General features: G+C 35.5%; 1 protein-coding gene across 4 annotated transcripts in view; it reads left to right on the top strand.

The window, feature by feature from the left end:
• The window catches only part of LOC121423462 (single-stranded DNA-binding protein 3-like), a 55,279-nt gene that overhangs the window by 12,428 nt on the left and 21,189 nt on the right, over positions 1–21,662 (top strand). For 3 of the 4 annotated variants that reach the window (XM_041618804.1, XM_041618807.1, XM_041618803.1), the window contains exons 5-9: positions 8,009–8,095; positions 14,214–14,255; positions 17,908–17,970; positions 19,429–19,492; positions 21,159–21,208. In XM_041618804.1, the coding sequence (XP_041474738.1) occupies positions 8,009–8,095; positions 14,214–14,255; positions 17,908–17,970; positions 19,429–19,492; positions 21,159–21,208 (306 nt within the window). The remainder of the gene's footprint in view (positions 1–8,008; positions 8,096–14,213; positions 14,256–17,907; positions 17,971–19,428; positions 19,493–21,158; positions 21,209–21,662) is intronic. The other variant, XM_041618806.1, reaches the window with a different exon arrangement.

The following is a 21,662-nucleotide window of genomic DNA, read 5'->3' as shown; positions in this document are numbered from 1 at the left end:
TTGATTGGGTTCTTTTGTTGATAGTTATCGATATTGGCAAGATAACTTTTGGCGTTATATCAACCGAGAATTTTCTTATCAATAATAACAGCACTATGGTCATCTATGAATAGGTAACACATGACTTGTTAGCATACTGCAGTTCAGCATTCCCCTACAGAAATTTCCAAGCTTGCGGGAAGCGTGCGACTAGCTTGCGCAAGCTTGCGGCATGCTAGTAACTAGCATGCGGCTAGCTTAATAAGCGTGTGATATGCGTGCAGAGTAATAGTTAAGCGATCTTTTAGCGAGCAGGGACTGTTCGCTAGCATGCACTCGCTTATTAAGCGAGCGCCCTGCTAGTCGCATGCTGGTTACTAGCAAGCGGCACGCTTAAATTTCGGTAGGGGTTGGTCCATTTTCTCATATGTAGTGATGGCCTTGTGCTTCGTCCAATCATTTTTTTTCTTCAAAACAATGTTCCTCTTCCACTGTTGACATAAATTTGAATTATAAATTGTGAACTATCAGCATGATTCTGTTAACAAACTATTTTGTCCAGAAATACCCAGGGACCAAGTCAAAAGTGAAACCTTGAAAAGTGTTCTTGATTGTAATTAATTGTGTAAGCATCCCAGGGGTTTTGGCATGTAAATGTTTAAAGTTTGTCAAGAATTCATTACAAGCACAAGTTTTTCTAATGATATATTTCATTATACTATCACTGCAGGATGGTTATTTTTCTTGTACGATTTTCTTCCCACTATCAGAATAGGGTTTATTCTTCCAAGACTACACCTCATGAATATTCATGTCATGAATCGTACAGCTGATTAGTAATGTGCTACATTTCGAGCAACTTGTCAGTTTGGTATGAAGGTTACAGGTCCAAATCTCAGTATGGGCAGGAATGTTATTCAAAATTTTCTGTTTCATTTGAAATTGAGGCATGATGTTTGAGAGAATATACATGTAAGTCAAAGAGATGTAGACTTATTATTCAAAGTCTTCGAAACTGGTTGTGTTAAGATTATACTTATAGTTACTTTGAGCAAGGGCTTTGTCATGTTAATCCACTTTGGTGATCCCACAGGGCTATGTAGTCTCTTGCACAAGTAGTCCCTCATTTGTGTCACACATGAATTGTTAATGCACTTTTGTGACCCCATACACATAGGGCTAGCAATGGCTCTTTCATTTGTTTCAAATCCAAATTTACTTTAGTTATCATAAGGGGCTAAATCTTTTAGCAAGGTAACTCATTTGTTTCACATCTTAATCCTTTTTTGTGATCCCACAAGGCTACATTTAGTCTCTTTTAGATTAGTCTCAATGATCAAGGGCTATTTCATTTCTTTCAGACGTACATGTATGTAAATTCACTTTTGTGATCACAAGGGGCTATCTCTTTGAGCAAGGGATCTTTCATTTGTTTCATGTGTTAATCCACTTTTGTTATCCCACAGGGCTACATAATCTCCTTTAGATTAGTCTCAATGATCAAGAGCTATTTCATTTGTTTCACATGTGAATTCACTTTTGGGCAATTTTATGAAATATGTACGTCCGACCCCCTCTATGTGGGATCTTCATGAATTTTTTTGTCTCTGATTTCTTGTTCTTTTGACAGTCTTTTAAGTTCTCAAGGGAACATAACTTGGTCAGTTTATGAAGGGACGTAATACTTGAGGAAAATGGGGGTCAGACATACAAAAAGGTTGATTATTTTATGGAATTGCCCTTTTGTAATTCACACATGGGGGCTGTTGTCTCTGAAAAATGGATCTTTCATTTCTTTTACATTTAAATACACTTTTGTGATCCCACAGGGCTGCTTATAGTCTCTTTGATGATCAAGGGCGATTTCATTTGTTTTACATGTAAATTCACTTGTGGGATCACACATGAGGGCTAGTCAGTAGTGTCTCTGAAAATTCTTTCAAATTTAAATACACTTTTGTGATCCCACAGGGCTGCTTATAGTCTCTTTGATCAAGGGTGATTTCATTTTTTTTACATATAAATTCACTTTTGTGATCACACATGAGGGATATTGTCTCTGAAAAATGGTTCATTTATTTCTTTCACATTTAAATGTATGGGTCAATCCATGTCAAATCAACCAATGCTTGTCACCTGACCTTCGATTTTCTTTAAACTCGCACCAAATGTTGCCCCAAGTGTCTGACGGAAAAGTCTGAAATATTTTGCCCCAAGGTCAAATGGTTGCTAAGATACGGCCTCCCATACCAACCAATGCGCACTCAAAGAAATTATTTCAAATGAAATTGCCTATTTTTGATTGACTACTGCAGCAAAGTTAGATTGGTTACCAGTGTAGGGAATAACTTATATTTAGGGGGCTACTTTTTGACTTTGGGGCAACGTAGATTTTGTGGGCTTAATTTCTTTCATGAGTTATTTTCTTATTTTACTACAACGGTGTAGCATTTATTTGGTAAATGGAGATATCATGTGTGTTGTGGCTTAGTGGAGAAGTCTCTGGACTTTGAACCACAATGTTCGGGGTTCAAATCCCATGAAAGCGCTCATGTCCCTTGGCAAGGCATTTATACATTTCCCACTCTCCACCCAGGTGTAGTAAATGGTTACCCGGTAGGAAGGAATTCCTTAAATGCTTGAGCATCTGATCAGGGTTGCTGTGCTAAAACTGGGGTAATATTTTGTAGTGCTTAGAAACATTCATATTAAGCGCTATATAAATGTTGCATATTATTATTTTATTCTGCCAGATGTGGAATATTGATGTTCAAAATTCTCCTAAATATAATTTTCAGACTGCAGTTTTTTTTATCCTTGACTACCTCTGGAATATCCTTAAACCTATAATAAGTATCCTTTTTTTTGTTCCAGACTGTCCCTCACTCTCTGAAACCCACACTATTTGTTTAGCCAAAGTTAAGAATTTTGATGCAATCTATAGAACTGAATATTGAAAAATTATCAGCATTAGCTGGTATGGTTTATACCCCTTTCATAAACATATCATCCAGTTAGCAGCCAAAGAGTAATGCGGATAATTCAATAAAAATAGTGTTCATAAACTCTGAAAATAATCCGCACTATTTTTATGAGCGCCCGTCCTGAAAAAGGAGGATAATCGTCATGGCAACCGCACACACCTCCGACGATGTGGTTGCGTTGGAAAAGGGTGACCTTGTGACCGCTCCATGGCAATTATCCGCATTACTTTCGAAATGCGTTCATAAAGTCAAAATCTGGTCCCGATGCTGCTATTATGCGGATAATTGCAGCTCATCATAATAATGTGGATAACTCTGGTCCTCCTATTTTAGGACCAAATTATGCTGCCATTAGCCGTATAATTGGGTTTATGAAAGGGGTATAAGAGATCATTGTATTTATCTTGTAAAATCTGACAGTTTCATCTATTATTTTTTTTTTTAAATCATACACTCTCTGATGGGTATCAATAATGCCTTATGGGTAATTTCATGTACATTTAGGTCTATTATAATTAGGGCTGAGTCATTACAATTTTTGTTTTTTTCTTGTGACCCTGATATTTTTTTGGCAAAGTCTGGTGGACTGCTAAAATAAAGAACCTAGGTAAGTAATTCATTGTCAGTAATGACAAAAAATCAAAAGGCCTAAATGTTTTTATCTGATACCATCTTCACACTGGCCTCACAATCCGCTACAGTTCTAGGAAATTCCCAATACTGAAGTGGTGTTGTCTTCAGAAGTTCAGTGTGAATTTTCTGACTCGCCGTAAACTACCCTAGGATAACGTCACCTCGCTATAACTCTGCAACAAACATTTACTCTTAAACCATACTAATAGTAGCTGGACATCGCCCTGCGACTGTCGTGGTATTGTAAAGGAACGTCGGTACAACATTGGGATAAACCACTTGTGATCTTTTTACTTACCAATATATTCTACATCATGTCTGCAGAGATAACTTTTTCGTCTCTGCCACTTTCTGTTCATTTTCTTACAGAACGAGTCCTGCTCTTTGACATAAAGTAGTAAATTACGATTTGTTCTCTGCAACTGAAAGATAATGAAAATAATAGCAAAGTGTAAAAGAATAGATAGCTCCATAATTGCCAAAGTAACTGAATTTGGTCATGCAAATAGTGTAGAGTGGGCAGAGGATTTCAAGCAACCCCACCCTCAAGTTTGCCGATATATTCGAGTCTGGTATCTCATGGGGTAACAAGCCTACATGTTTTGTTACAGAGGTCATAAATATCACCTGTTGCAGTGGGAATGGGTACATGAAATTTATTCCGGGACTGTGACAGGGTAACTTTTCTACTGTGAATGCATTTATAGAGGGTTTGTAACAGGTTTATAGCGGTTTCGCCTTCCCGCGACAGCACCGGGGTTAAATTTGAAAACCAGCGAGAAGTAGTTACAGATCTAGATATCAAAACTTTCACATGATAATATATTTCCAAACCTTTAATCCACCAGGTAGAATTATGAAAATAATGGTCAAGAAGAAATTCCACTGGTGACCGGTGTCATCGGTCAGTTATCCGCTTGGACTCAGCCCTAATTATAATTGGTCTGTGTGACTTTAGACAAAATGAACAAAAAATGTGTTATTGACGCAAATTCTCACAATCTATTTCAATCACAAAGTGTACAAATGGACATACTGTGTGCATCATGCCTCATCAACAGAAGTAATGTATTTGTAAGGTGTATTGACCATATACTTTTGTTATCTTTTATTCATGTACCATCATGTGAGATGGTGTATAGCAAGTAATTTTAGGGTACCATAATTCAATTCAGTTGATGAATCACAAAGCCAGACCCATCTTATGCACAGGAGACAAGCAGGCCTATGCATATCTCCTGGGTGTATAGTAAACAATTAGCTACACAGGGAAGATTCCATAGGGAGGGAGGTCACATGGGAGAAGAGCGACTCTGTTTCACCCTTCATTGTGTAGTCTCATTATGTATGCACACTTTCATTCATTCACATAGGCTTCGGTGTACAGAGTCTCCACACATGTGAGCGAACACACAAATTCTTTCCTCACAATAAGTGAATAGAAGTGAATACAAAGAGACACATACATACATGTACACAAACACAACGAACATACATGGACATATACTCAGTGTGCGTGCCCATTGATTTTTGGCAATAGATGTAAACATATATATGTTTATGTATATGTGCATCATATTCCTACATATTATTATCAATAGGCAGACTTAGACCTGTGCTTAGAATTTATCTGCTGATTTTGTGTCAACAAGACTTTGTAACTGAAATGTGCATAAATGAAGTTTTACACTCAGTGCAGACAGTGGGCTTCTATATGTGTAGAGTAGACCTCGGTCCATATATTTTTGAGGACTTGTAAGAAAATCCAATTGCATTTAATGTTCTCCTACAGATAAATGTTCATATATCGATTTGACCCTTTAAGATATTTTTCAATAGGCCAAACATTTTAACAAATTCTACATGAAAATTTTTGTTTCAATTTTTAAGGAAATTGTTCTATAAAATTTGGTTCACAAAGAATAAAAACAGACTTTGATAGGGCCTGCTGTTTTTTTTGCAAAGTGAATATGACAGCCTACAAAACACAAGCTTTCATGTTAGGAGGATACCCATGGTCCCACAAATTGAATTTGCTTTTAGAAAAGCTCTATACTCAAGGGTTGGTGTAGCATAGATCTACAAAACCATACAATTCAAGTGCAGAAAAATTGCATGATCTATTTTGTGCAATCGAGTGTCCAGGTTGAAAATTGCCTGTGCAGCTCAGGATTTTTCTTTAGTATTCATTTACCGTGTGCCAATGTTTTTATGACAGTTATGATATTGATAATAAATCATGATCATACTAATACATGTAGCAATAACTATAATAATAATAATGATGATGGTAATTATGATGATAATATTAATAACAACAACCATAATGATAATGATAATAATAATTTTAATTATAATCATAATGATGATGATATTGATGATAATAAATAATGGTAATGTCATGGTAAAAATCATTATTATGAATGGTGGTAGTGATACTAATACTAATAATTTTGATTATAATAATTATGATAAGAATTATGAAAGTCCTTGCTTGAAGTGCCTAATTTAGACCAACAACTGTGACCTCTATATATAGCAGCCAACTGTGGATACTGGTCACATTTGTGTACCCCGTGAGTTATCCCAGACAGGTTTTTATGTTACCGGTACTCCATATTTTTTTCAGAAGTCTTGAAGTGACTTGCAAAAGAATAAGCAAGATTGTAATTTGATGTTGATCTTTATTCATGTACTTGTAGATTACCTCTTTAACTTCTCGTAAAGTTATTTGGATCCAGTGATTCCAGTTCATATTGCGTTTTTTCCCATTTCCCTGAAATAATTGCAACTCTCTACAAGTAATGAAATAGGAAGCAATGGAAACCACCTTCGCCAATTGCCACATACTACATTTCCTGTGTTTCTGCTCTTCAACAAAGCTCCGGAACCATTTGAAAGTTCATAATTTTGACATAAAACAAGAATAGGATATGTTTGCATTTGCGATAAGCATGGCGGTAGCCATTTTCGTAACTTTGAAGTAACATCCATTGAGCCAACAATGAGGTTTATCATAATAGTTGACAAAGAATTTATTGCTATAATTTGATTTGATAATTCATTCAGGATGCTTTCTTTTAATGCAGTGATTGCTTTAATGTACATGTAGTACCAAGGGTTAGATCCCTGAATCTTGACAATAGATGGTTTCAGACCGCCTCGAAGATCGTCAGTTCCAGGTTTTTTCTGATCGGGAAATTTACCCGATCAGAAAATACCAGGTAATATTGGCAATGTGAAAACAAATTACTCGTAATATCCCCGAAAGAGAATAGCCACTAAATAGTAGGTACTTGGCAAAATTACGGGAACTTTTGTGGGGAATTTTCCATGGTCGCAGGTATTTTGGCAATGTGAAAGCAATTTACGGGAACTTTTAGCCAAGCGTGTACATGTAGTTGAGCGCGGGCGCCATGGGTGGCTGCTAAGCTAGTGGTTTTGAATCTCGCGCCTTGCCAGCTTATCAGATCATACATGCTCCTAACTTCAGGAATTTATCCTGAAGGGTATGTTTTGGGGCGTTGTGAATGCAGGAATAATTAATGGGTATTTTTAGCCTAAAAAATTTCTCGAAATTTAACAGGGCTTATGATCGAGGCGGTTTGAAAATACCTAAAGATTGATATTCCAATATACATTTCATGAAAGCCACCAATCCTTTCATTTGTTTGGGTTCCATGACTTCCATCCCACCGCTGCCACCACGTAAAAGCAGATGAAATTCGTGAAGACAAGAAATCACACCTAAATCTAAAAGGGGAAGTTTATCCTAATGAAAACTTTACTGTAAAAATAGTGGAAAAATTAAAAATTATATTGGTAAAGACTTGAATAAAATCCATCAAAGATTGGTTAGAATTTTATTTATCTTTTTTGTGACATATGTGAGCAGCTTCCCCATATATTGTGTAGTAAAAATTCAATGAAATGTAATTTTCTCAAAAAATTGTAAATGTTTTTTATTGTACCATAGTCTCTTGGCATTGACCATTAAAGGCATTAGCTGACATTGATTTTACTTTTAAAAAATCTGAGCTGCAAAGTCCCACTTGTCACCTGTGTCTGTGATATGTTAAAAAAATGAAGCCCAGAAAAAAATGTCCGAAAATCGTCATTTAGTGTTTCAAAAAGTAAAAAAAAATGAAGTGACTGGAAACACCATCTTAATTTTATCACATACACTTATGTATTCTATTATTATCAGTACGATAGAACCTGTACAAAATCTTTGGTTATAACCTATCAAAAGCATTTAAAAAAATATTTTTTTTTGTTTCAGTGTTTCTAGGTTGACAGAAAGGCATCCATGTGCATATTTTATCCCTCCTTTGTTTTATTTTAATTACATGTCTATAACGTTAACTTATGCTTTTTAACTGTGATTGAGATTTTATTTTCTTTCTGAACAGAGTGCGGCGGGCCCGAACTCAGTCATGGGACAGATCCCCCAAGGAGCAGATGGCATGCCTGGTGGGCCCATGCCAGGTTTCTTTCAGGTAAGAGCTTACCTCTGAGATAAAATAGTACCCAGGGGCTGACACACCTTCACATTCTAGCCATCATATTGCAAGTTACTTTACGTTTAATAGCCCCCATCATGTTTTCTTCTTTAATCCCATTTATTGATATTCCATCCTTCATATCAAGAATTTGATTTTATTAACAACACAAATATTGAATTCCAATTCTTCATAAAATGGGCTATATGGTTTGTTTACTGTCTTAGATGAAGAATACCATATACATATGTTTGAGAATTGTGAAAGTTCATTTGGTATTTTACTCCTGATTTCCACCGTATAACAGTCATTGTTGACCTGCATGTACACTATACTTTTCAGACCATCAACCCACCACTTACCGCTCGAGCGGTCAACATGCTCTGTTGTAAAAATACAAACACACTGTCACTGACTCATTGGTTTAACACTAGTGGATGAGCAGGCTTTGTGACTTTGCAACTGACAATTGTCCTTTGAGCCAGAGGACAAATATTCTTTGTTTGTCATATGCTTAATATTCACGTTGATGGGATAAAAATTTACAGTGCTCAATATTATCATGATTTGCTGCTGACTGTAAATTTTTAATCATATAAGGCCGTGTTTATGCTTCCACTTTTCAGGCCAGAATCAGCGTTTCCAAACGTTAGTCGAAAACACGGTTGCGTCCATGCTTACTTTCATTTAAACGCTGTTTCAAAACGCCGATCGTAAACTCACAAAAAGGTGCGTTTGTAAACGTCGTTTGACCAGAATCAGGCTTTCTGGGGAAGCATAAACAGAACCACGATCGTAAACGTGTTTAAATGACGTCATTTGGTACATGCTTCTGGTGAGATGAAAATCCGCGGGCAAATACAGTCGTATTGCTCCATGTTATCTCTACGTAAAAACAACAATCGGAAAAAAACTTTTGAAAAAAGGCGCGCCCAATTTGACCTCGCTTTACGATGCGAAGCCAGCTGGAGATCATGATTTGCTCTGAAAAGTGAAGCATAAACAGCACTCCCAGAACTACGTTTACGATTGGCGTTTTGAATCAACGTTTGAAATCGCTGATTCTGTCCTCGCAATGGAAGCATAAACACACCCTAATTCTAATTAATTATTTTGTAGGTCCTACTGAAAATATAAATGCATTTGAACAAATGTTTGAATTGAAGATTATTAAAGACCAACTGGAAAAAAAAAACATGAGGTTGGCCAAATTACCCCATCATTGATCAGGAGGGTTCATATTGGAGAAATTCTTTTCTTTGGAATTCACTTAGAACACTTTGATTTTCTTTGTATACACTTTTTTTTAACTGTGTGTGTTATCTTGGCACTTATTTACAAGTTATGTTTCCTCAGTTTTTTTTCCTTCTTTTTAACAAATAATTCTCATAATGTCACCATGCACACATGAAATTCTTTCAAATTACCATTAATTCTACAAATATTGATACATGTCTTGGTCACACTAACATTTTGCTAAGGATGATAGATGGTTAAATCTATAATTTTATATATCATACAAATAGTGAATAGGCATGAGTGCAATGGTGCGAGATTTCGCATGAAGTGAAAGAAAGATGTTCGGAATAGAGCATCTCTTTCTTTCACTGAATGCGTAATCTCGCACCATTGCACGAATAGGAATATTCGCTATTTGTGTTGTACAACGCCTCGGAATCTAGCGAAAATATGAAGATAAAAAACAAGTTTTTCCCTGTAGTAATCTATGAAAAGGGAGCAAAAATATTGAAAGCGAAAAGCAAAATCCCACAAGCGCACAAGATCTTGGGCAGCATTGCGCATTTAGCCAGCAGGCTATACACATATTGCACCTTCATTTTTAGTGAGCGCAATGAAATTGTATTGTGATGTCACCTCCTAAAGCCGTGCAATGGTACATTTTGGATGGTACGCCGTGTTTTCAAAGGTACGCATGTTTGACATTAAGCCTCCAATTTGCTTGCGTACAACAAGCTAAGTAGGCGTTGTACAATATGCTCTGGAAGTTCACCAAAGTTCAGTGTTTTACATACTGTTAACATACCGAAATGTTCTTTTAAAGCATATATCATTTTTGTCATGCCTGCATAGCAGAGTGAGAATATAGGTGCGCTGCTTTTCTGATGTGGTGGCGGCGGCGGCGTTGTCAACATTGAAATCTTAACCAAGGTTAGGTTTTTTAAATGTAATCAGAAAGTATATATGAACCTGCATGTAGTTCATGAAACATGGACAATAGGGTAATTGAGTATCACTGAAGATCCTTTCTGAGTTTCAGGTCACATGACCAAGGTCAAAGGTCACTTAGGGTCAGTGAACTCTGGCCATGTTGGGGTATTTGTGGAATTGTCATAACTTTGAAATTGTATGGATCTAGTTCATGAAACTGTAAGAGTAACCATTTATTCCTGAATATCCTGTGCGTTCTTCAGGTCACATGACCAAGATCAAAGGTCATTTAAGGTCAATGAACTACACAGGTACATGTAGTACATAAAACAGACATAAGGGTAATCAAGTATGAATGATTGCTTTGCAAATGTCTTAGGTCACATGATCATGGCCAAAAGTCATTTTGGGTCAATGGACATAGTATTTCATTATCATATGAGTGTTTCTTTTGTGAATAATTATTCAATAGCTATTTTCAAAGTCAGCACTGCTGCTATATCAAATCACGAAATGCAGGAGAGACTGCCCGAGGCATTCCACTTGTTATGAGCATATAATTATGTACATGTAAGCTGTCGACGTAGGATTGTATCTGTGTTTTATGGTTACATTTTTTAACAACTTTGCCCATTACAACACCACAATAAATCAGTTGGCCAAACACATAGGCTTGGATTATGTTTTAGCTACAGTGTTAGCTCTTAATGAATAAATAATAAAACAAAATTAGTGGAAAACAAACATATCAAGCAAAGTGACTTCACCATCATAAACGCAGATTTTACTTTTAGTTCCGGAGCCACATTGTATCTCAGTGAATAGAATTTCACTGGCTGGTGATGTAGATGCCTTACCTGGGAAATATATATATCTGTGGAAAGGTCAGGGGGATAGAAGAATAGATTTGCTTGATATTTGTATTTTGGCTACCCGTTCATAGCGATCACTTCCAAGCACTTGCATGTGGGAGACCTACATGTAGATCTCAGTCACACTTTACAAGATAGGTTCAAGAGCAATAAGTAAACCGTCAAGTGGCCTCGTTAATTGGTGAATGTGAATGGGATCTAACAATTCGAGGGAAATTTTTTGTTCAGAATCATGCAACAGTGTATTTTGTTACTGTAGAAAAATTGTTCAAAGAAAGTCTTTTAAATATAAACCCAAGAATGTAAAGGAATCATATTTAAAAGGAATATTCATTTGAGTAATTTTCCATTTTTTTAGGGGGGGGGGGTGGGTGATGGTTAAAATGTAAATGTTCTCGAAAGCAGTATTTATTTTGTTTTGTAGTATACCACTGTAATGTGGAAGAGAGTGTCAGTATTTACTCCAAAGAAGTTACCTTGGCATCGTTTTATTGTGAATTTGTATTGGTTAAATGTAGGTTTACTTGATTATCATTTTTTGGCCAAGTTTTTGCCAAGGACAGGGTTAGGAATCTATGCCACATGCATTAAGCAAGGCCTATGATTTTGAGTATGAGCTATTGTTGCACCGGTTTTCATGTACTGTACATCCCTACACTGATTGAAGATTTACTTTGTTTGTAAACATGAGCTTGACCAGAGGAAATGAGTATTTTTATTTATTTTTTTTTGCAAAATGGACAGTTTGATGAGAATTCTTGCTTTTGAAGAAGTCTAGTGAACAGCACTTGCAGCCTTTATGGTCAGTTCCTTTTTATAACGATCTGGCTTGTGCCATACTATCTTATCTTGATCCTGCTTCTACTTGCTTGTTGAACTAAAGCGGACCCCGCTTCAATAAGTTTTTGATGTGATTATGGGTGTGTGATTAGGTTACTAGAAGGTGTCCGATTATGACCCAATATGAGAGGGTGATAACTTTGCCTGGCATTTTCATATCCAGACCATGAGTCAAGAAATGTCAAAGGCCAGTTCTCTTACCTGTTATCCTATGTCCATTGATAGTACCCAGCGCCAAGGCATATAGCACATTGTGAACGTGTGGAAGGCGTTGTGTTTAGAATCAACATGGATGTCATCATACTGCTCATGGCCACGGTCAAGGCTACTACATATATGTATCTCCCTTTTGGAAATTCAGCCATGAACGGAGCTATTCCTTTTGAAAAAGGAGGATGTCGTTTGTCATTGTTGGCTGGTTCCTGGTCATTTATTGTCTAGTCAAATAGCAGGTTATGTTCTTGGGTTCGTCATATTGTTTCTATCAGGGGTTAATTTCATGAAACAAATGGTCAGTGATTGTCATTGACTAAAGTTACAAGCGTTTGAAATACTTGGATATGATTGGTTCAGAATAGGTGAAAACTGGAAATCATTGACAATACTTTTCCATGTATTTGTTATCAAAGCTTAATGTAGATGATAGCAAGGCCACCAAATTGTATTTAAATTTTGTGCATTGTTGATAGAGGCTGTGAATTCAGCCATGATTGATGGATGCATGAACTTGTGTAATAGCATTTCTGCTATTTCTTTGGCCAAAGTCAGAATTTCTAAAGATAAATTGGTGTTACTGAAAACAAAACATTTCAGTCGAAGAAAGGATTTGACAGCTATGCATCTCCAGTTCTCTACAGTTTGTACATTGAGCATTAGTGATGTTTGGTTTATAACTCTTGAATAGATTTGAAGAATTGGTCATTATTTGCTGGAAAGCAAACAATTTTTCTTTCAAGGAGGACAGTTCTACTCAGATTGTGAAAAAGTTTTGTATTACATTCAGCTTTTGCAGTGAAGTATAATTTTAATTTGCTTCAAACATTGTAATTATCATTACAATGATTACATTTTTATGGGGTTTGAACATTCACCTCTCATGTTTCTGGTCAGATGACTTAGACATATCATATATGCACATCCACATTTTCTTTTAAAAAATTGCTAAATGCTCTTAAAATTTACTTTGTATGTTGCAATGCAAATAATACATCACCCGACTTCAATTTTTACCCAGCCTCCTTCACCAAAGCGACTTTGATTCTCTCCATTATTTAACAACCACATTACTAATTATTAATGCTGATTCTTCTTATATTCAAATTTTATTCTTATAAATATTCAAGCCTTAATTTGCTCTGCTTTTTTTGCTTTTTAGATTATTTCAACCAAATAGAAAGACACGATCCTGTCTCATTGCCCATTATGTACCCTTTAATAAAGTTCATATTGATATAATATAACAGTGACTGTGTTTTCGTAGTATACATGTTATTATAGTTCATTCGACTTAAAAATAATTCAATTAACCACGTAATCTCTGAAAGTTGTTTATAATAATCCTGATATCCTGAAATTCCTGATGTTTTATTTTCATAGCATTTGTGTGATTGTAATTTGTAAACAAGAATCTAATGTGAATCTCTGGTAGGTAGATAAATCACTGAAAAAGCATAATTCAGTTTGAAATATCAGGGACATCCCTTGAGAAGAAGAATGTAATTTTATTAAATCTTGACTTTTTAAACATAACGTATGTAGCGTAGATGGAGGAATTCTTTTTTTTTTTGAAAATCTTAAACCTTTTTGTTCTTATGAGATGTGTGATATTTCAGAAAGTCTACACTCTTAGAATTTCAGGTCAGTATTTTTTGGGCTGGCATGCCACTAGTACACATCTTTCATGCTTAAATACACAAACATGTAGATGATTAGCAAGATAGTAAAACTGAATTACTGCTATTGTCCGTTAGATTTTTTATTTTGCATAAATTGTCACCTCTAATTGGGTCTGTGATGTTGATTGTTTAAAGTGTAATTATTTGCCGATTGAAATGTTCGGTTACCGAGAGCTGTTTTAACATTTACCCTGCTTAATGTCCTAAGTTCCTAACCTGAATTACTTGAAAATAAAGTTTATTTTGATAACTTCTCCATGCAGTTCGCTAATTCCATGCTTTTTGCTTTTCTCTCCTTTTTTTGCTTCCTGCCACTCAAATGTTGCTATTTTGTAACAGTCGTCTCCTCATCATAATCCTAACATGATGGATGGAAACCAGGTGAGTGGTGTACAAAGTTTGTACCATCTTCTAGTTTTGTCTCGTCCTGTGGTGAAACAATATTACTCTGTGACATTGTTATCAAGGATTTGTCAATTAGAATGTAGTTTGTTATCTCTTCCTTTCCTGAAATGCCAGATTTATTATTTCACGTTTAACGAGAAACTACTTGAAATGAGTGCCAGGGTTTGAATTAAATACATGGCTGACCCGATGACTCTTGATGCCCCCTCTCATTGTTTGCCTTGGAGAGTTGTCTATCATTTGTGCTATGATGAATGAAAAAGTGACCTTACCCTAAAAATATTGAAATTTAAGGCCTGATTAATGTTTTTCAATTAGTTCATTATCTCATCTTTTGCTCTGCAGCAGGAGATTTATTTTTTATGAGAAGCACAAGGAATTGAATCGGAATCGCATCTTGTCGTACATGTATGATGCAGTACAAAGCATTATGACAAAGTACCAAAAGTGTTAAAGATCCAGCAGCTTCACATGGCTGAATATACCAAGGTTTTGGTCCACCACCAATGATGTGTCATAGGTTATACCTTATCACATGTACAGTATTTGAGACAGCTTGTAATATTGGTGTTCTCTTTTAATGATAAAGACTGTACACCAGGTTATGATGGCAGCGGTGGGATACAATTATGAAAAAATCAGGGAAGAATTTCATGAAACAAATACCGGTAGTCAGTGATTTTCACTTTAAGCTACTGTAATCATTACATCTGATTGGCCAAGAACAAATCATTTAGTGAATATCACAGGACTATTTGCTTCATGAGATACTCTTCAGGTGCAAGCCACGAAAGTAATGAAGATCCACTTTGCACTATCTTTGAGGCATTGTATCATCAGTTTATTGTGAGAATTTAAAGTTTGGGAATCCGGTACATCCTTTGGGTTCAAGAATGTTTACTTTCCTTTCAATATTTTAGTGAGTGTTATGTAATTATTTAGTAAATCAGTAAATAAATACTCTGATGAGTCTTAAAAGATCTCGTATTAATAAAGGGATTGGTAATAGAAATTGAGCTTTACGACATGCGAAAGTGATAGAAGGAGGCTTGGAAAAAAAACTCCTGCAAAGCAATCTTGCATGTCCTCTAGTCTTGACTGCCAAGCTCTAGTTTTAAAATATTTTTTTGGTATTCCCTGTACAACACCGGTGGATGTGCATGTGTGTGATAGAGAGAGAGAGGGATAGGGGGATTGATTTTAAACAATTGGTTTAGTTGAATTCATGTTATTACTGTGGGATTGGAACCTCCAAGTTGTTTGTCTGTGAAAGGTTTTTTTTTGTACTTACTTGGTTTTTGCTTGTCCTTGACATTAGATTATGAATACCTTTGTTTTCATGTTCACATCCTTAAGGCATTGAAATACAGTCAATTTGCTTTGTTTTTACTTATTTGCAATTCATTGTATGAGTTACTCCAGCATTTCAGAAATCAACTGTGACGTGGCTGGTATGTACATTGTACGGATTCCTATGACCCGGCTTACAAAATGTTAGTTTCCTCGACTCGATGACAAAACATAAAACAAGCCTTTACTCTTTTTTTTGTCCTTTGTGAGATAAAAGTGCACAATGGGTGTGTAACCAGAAGTGACTTAATTTCATTCATAGTATTTTGCCAACCGACCCGTGACCGCAATTAAAAAAGTGCAGGGATGAGCAGAGCACTTGGCGGAATGGCCTTGGATTCCTATGTAAGAGGTGACCTTTTGACCCCTGTGGTTATGTCAATAACATGCCGAGAATGGAGTGGGAGGCTGCTATATTCCCGATTGATTAAGGAATAAAAGATCATTTTGAATGCAGATTCGTGACAAAAGAAGTTTGCGGCTATTGACCTGGAACTTCCCTGTAACCTCGTAATAGTTCTGAAATCATGTCCTGGGAGAGAACAGAGTTACATGTATTGTGATGTTCCCTTTGTAGGAACCTGTAGACAGGGCTTGTCCAATTTTTTTTAGTGTTCCAACTTCCAACTCAGTATTTCCATGCAGGAGAATATAGACCATTACACTTTATTTTATTGTCCATCAAAATATATAAGATTATTCTAAATGGTAAAAAGAGAAAGGGTATCTTATTCTCAATCAATTACATACATGTGACATCAGCATTTCGTAGATCTAAAAGATTGTCAACTATGTATACATGTAATTCTCCATCTACATTTATATATTATCTAATGTGGAAAGTCATTTTTCTTTTCATTCATCGGGATCAGGGTACTGGATAAAAAAAAAATTACCCTTCGAAATGGATTCGGGGCCCCATGAATGCGCCTAAAAGATTTATACGAAAGGGAGCATAACAATCAAGCCATGATATTCCCTATCTTTAAGAATGAAATATAACAATTAAGAAAACTATGTTATTTAAAAACAATTTGTTTTAACCTTCCACAGAGTTCCTTTATTGACAATACAAAAACACTTCTTCACTAAACATTATGATTCCTGTACAGAAATATTTCACAACAGATCAGTTCATACAATACATCCATTAATCGTACATATAGAAAAGAAGACTTAAAAACATTTGTGGAACTGAAACCACTTTTTAAAAAATCCTTTTCTTTAAGATTTGTTTTTGGCTATGTACTTCTCCATATCAATGATAATTTTTTATCACTATCAAGATCTTTTCAAAGGATGGTATATGATTCTTACATTTAGCTAAGTAAGTTTAATTTGGTACAATGATCAAAAGACAATTTAAGGTATTATTATTGCCTCCAAGTAAACCAAACAATTCATTTTGATTTGAGAGTTTTATTTTCATTTTAGTCTTGATAAAAAAAAATTGTTCAAGTTTAAACCAAATTTGTTTGGAAAAAGGACAAAACAAAATATATGTACAACGTAACATGTACAAGTGTCTCAATGCTGTTTTTACAAAAAGTACAATATCTATCAGCAACTAAATTGAACTTTAAAAAAAATCTTTCACATAAAGGATCTTGAAACCATCTCATGCTAACATCAACAGTTGACTGAATAGGAATTATACAATATAAAAAAGAGTTTTGTCCTCTAATTCTAGATGTATTTTCCAATTGGAAAGACTCTTAGATTCAATTTATTTTATGTTTTAAAAGGGACTGATAAATATGGGAACACCCTTTCCTCATTTTCAATATAACATGTAATGCTTCTGGTACAGTACATGGTGGGTTCTGTCAACTTTTTTATCACATTCTTTTCAAAACCTCCCCGGATGGCATCGCATATTCCCTAAAAATGAATGAAATTAATTTGTATATCAAATTTATTCTGAAGTTATAAATGCGAAAGAAACGTACCATCATTATTGGAATTATCATTGACGTAACATATACGTTTCTTACACCAACCTTTTAGAAATATTGTAGAATTGTTTTTTTTAATCCTATGGTTACTCCAAAGAGGTTGAGAAGCAATATTAGTCATAGCAATTTTTAAATGTTGTTTTGAATCATGATTCATGTTCCTGTTTAAATTTCAAAAATCAACATTGAACTCGGTCTATAGTGTAAGTCACTTCATAATTGCATTGTACAATGTGTTGAACAGGGGCCATTTATCATACCTTTTACATTCTTTGTTTATAATTTATTGTTAAATATCTTTTTTTTTTATATATCCTCTACAGCCTTTCATGTCTCCAAGGTATCCTGGGGGACCAAGAGGGCCAGTCAGAATGCCAGGAAACCAGGTAAGATTGTCTTTTCCAGGGATGATAATTATATAATATTGGCTAGCCTGAGGGGATTGTCAGATATATTGCCCACAATAGAATCATATTGGCAAAAGTCGTTAGACAAGGGCAATATGGTTTTAAGGGCAATACATTTTATGTTCACCGAAAGAAAAGCCAGTCAAGAGTTTTATTATTATCCAAATCAGACATCTAGAGCAAAAATCGTAAAAATATAGATAATTTACAGTTTAAAAATGGGAATCTATTTTGTCATGTTGGCCTTTTGGCCTCTGAACTTTACCATTGTGACAATTGAAATGACGTGTACCTGGCTTGAGGACAATGGCTCGTATTCTGAAGTCGAGTTTAACTTAGACTCAGGTTTAAAGTTGTGGTTTAAGTATGGACAGCCAATTGTTACATAATCACTAACAATAGAGATATGATACTTCAGCTCATTCGGCTCTCAAATCATTCATAATTGTGTAGGAAGTATACATAGATGATTGTCTTCACCATCGAGAATCGGGAAAGAGCACAGTAAACATAAGAAACATACAACTTAATAAAAATTTTGCTACTTTTGACTTCCCATACTTAAACCACAACTTTAAACCTGAGTTTAAGTTAAACTCGACTTCAGAATATGGGCCACAGTATCCAGTGTTGTCTCAACTTGATTAACATTATGACGTATAGCGCTGTGCGGTTCAATAAGACGCGCATAAGGATGCTTAGAATACCCGGATGTTAGCTCTGCCCTATTGCCCGGTACATTTCCACACATTTTCTCTTTGACTTTCCTGAGCGGGCAATAAATTGTGTCCGTGGATAAAAAAATCGGAAACCTATTGCCTGACCATTTGATTACAGTCGTACGTATAAATTTACCCTGCTAAGATGTCTGATGTGGTTAATAATCATATGATATATTTTTCATTGACCAATATTAGTCTCTTGAAGTGGTTACTCAGGCCTGGGTTACTTAACCCAGGTCTGCTTCTCGACTGTGTTCTCTATACCTTTTACATGTAGAACTCACCCCAAAAGGGTTCGGTTTTGATGAGCTTATTTGCTAATATCTCAGCAATTACACAATATCTTCCAGAATCCTTTGGCACATAAATACAAACAGACACTTTGGTGGTCATATCATTTGATTCTGTATGAACTCATTTTGAAAATCGTTACCACAAGTGGAATTTATCTTTAAAACAGTTTAAATTGTTTTCAAGGATTGTCAGGAAGTCAAGCTAAGCTTACAGTGGCAACCTGTGAAACCTTCTTTAATCAAATGTAGAAAATTCAACTTTCTTCATTGTTTTGCTTGAAAATTATTCTGTTATCTACTATTTTATTGTGTTTTATTTTTGTTTATGATGTAGTTGCCAAAATCAATCAATAAAATGAAAGTATACATGTACACATGCTAGATAATTTCAAATTTATCTCTTATTTTTTCTTTTGATACAGCCTGCAGTGGGAGTACCCAACTCACAAGCAATGATGCAATCAATAGACCCCTCAAGGCAACCTGGTAAGATGACCTTTTTGTTACAAGCTACTGAAAAATCATTGCATTTGATTGGCTCTAATGACATATTCAGTGAAAATATTCAGAGCGAAGTTGGCTAGTCGGTAAAGTGTCTGCCCATCGAACCAAAGATCTTGGGTTCGATTCCACCCTGGGCCTATGACTGAAGCCAGTGCGTTGTGTGTAAACGTCTCCCCCTGTTTCATAGATGCAGGCTATGTCACAGTGAAAAACACCCCGTCCCTGGGATAGGATGTTAAACGGAGGCCTTGCGTAGAGGAGAGTCACCACCTTTGCACGTTAAGAACCCACTGTACTATTCAAATAAGAGAGGGGGAAACCCCGGTGAAGTGGTTCACCTGCATTCTCCCAACCAGTTATATCGAGAGGATTGAGAGACCTGCAGGTCACAGTTCTGTGTGCCTGCCCTTCTAGGTGACCCAGATTGGCTGGCTCCTTAAAAAATGTGCCTTTGAATGTCTTTGACAGATATATGGCGTTATACAAATGCTGTGCATCATCATCATCAAAAATCATTGACTAATTGCTTCTTGAAACACTCCCCTCCATTCAATTTTAATTTAAACTTTGGTCCAATGATGTGGTTAATTCAGGAAAGCTAAATGTTACAAAAATCTCTATCAAAAGAGGTTCATGTCATCAGCACCTTTCTACACAAATTTTTCAAAATTGTCTGGAAAATAGTTTTCTTCATCATTAAAATACACAGAAAAAAATTGACGTAAGAAACATGCAATGTAAACAAGGTTCTGTTGTTTTTAGGACTTCTTAGGGGTTATAAATGAGTCTGATGATAATGTACCTCCACAACAATAGAATTACTCTAAATTTTCTTAGAAAATGTGATTTTGGGGGAATTCATATCACACAATATATTGAGGAGCTGCTCCTCTTTGATGACACAAAATCAAAATTTGTAAAATTCACAACTCTGTTATTCTTTGACTGATTGTTGTCAAACCTTCACCAGTAATGTCCCTTTTATTAAAATCAACCAAATGTCCCCTTTAAATGAACTTAACTGTAAGATATTTCCTGCTTTTTCATTTAATTCACATCCTTGGTGTGATCTGATACATGCACTTAAGTTTGTGGTAAATTCTTTAAGAGTGTACAGGAGTCTTACAGGAAACAGAAATGCAAAACACTCCAGTTTCAAGATTAGGAATATTAATGAGAGATGTGGATTTTTTAAATACATTATTTTACATATGAATTTGTTGTAGTCAACATTAACTGCTCCCCTTATTTATCAAAATTAGGACAAATTATAGCTTTTTGCGATACCACTCAGCGATATGGCCCTTATTCTCTTTCTTTAAGATTTTATTTTTTGTTGTCTTGCCCTTCCTCCTCTTCCGCCTTTTCCTCTTCCACTTCCTCCTCTTCCTCTCCACATCCTCCTTCTTCTTCTCCTTGATTTCACAGGTTTTGTGCAATCATCCTTATCTACTTTGATTTATCTCTTTTTTCCTTGATGAAGCATCTCTCCATTTGATTTAGAATCTCCTTTGTGTACATATTTGCAAATTGCAATTAACATTAAAATAGAACATTTACCATCTTCATACAGCTGTTTGATAATAATTTGTGTGAATTAACCAGGGTTTCATTGTTATTCTGTTTACCTTTTTTATCATCTTTTCAGGTCATATAATGGGTCCGAGGATGAATCACCCGAGAATGCCCATGAATCCTGTGAGTTTATTATGTCTGGTTTTTCTTATCCAATCTTCTCACCTGATGCATTTCAAATATAGAAATGATCATTTATTTAATAATTAATAGATATTCTTAATAATTTAATAATTAATAGAATCCTGTAGTGGATTACCAGGGGATGTCCTGGGCTCCGTAACACAAAGATTAGCGATCAATCACTAAATGAACGGACCAATCAATATCAGTGTTACACGCGCATTGGGTTAACTGACCAGGGACCAATCAGTGCTGTTCTTTCATATTTGCAATTCATCGTAAACTTTTGTGTTATGGAGCCCAGGTGATTTCTTAAAAGATGGAACTCTGATCCCTTGTATTGAAATTAAGGTGCTGCATAAGCTGCAACAATTTTCTTTATTTTCTTATTTGTATTTCAAAATTTGATTTGATTTTGTACATTTCTGTAATTACTGTGCATTTCAATGTTTAT

Source organism: Lytechinus variegatus, chromosome 11 (genome assembly GCF_018143015.1).
Source record: "Lytechinus variegatus isolate NC3 chromosome 11, Lvar_3.0, whole genome shotgun sequence".
Lineage (NCBI taxonomy): Eukaryota > Metazoa > Echinodermata > Echinoidea > Temnopleuroida > Toxopneustidae > Lytechinus > Lytechinus variegatus.
The sequence above is the reverse complement of the archived record's forward strand: the minus strand, read 5'-3'. Positions and strand labels throughout refer to the sequence as shown.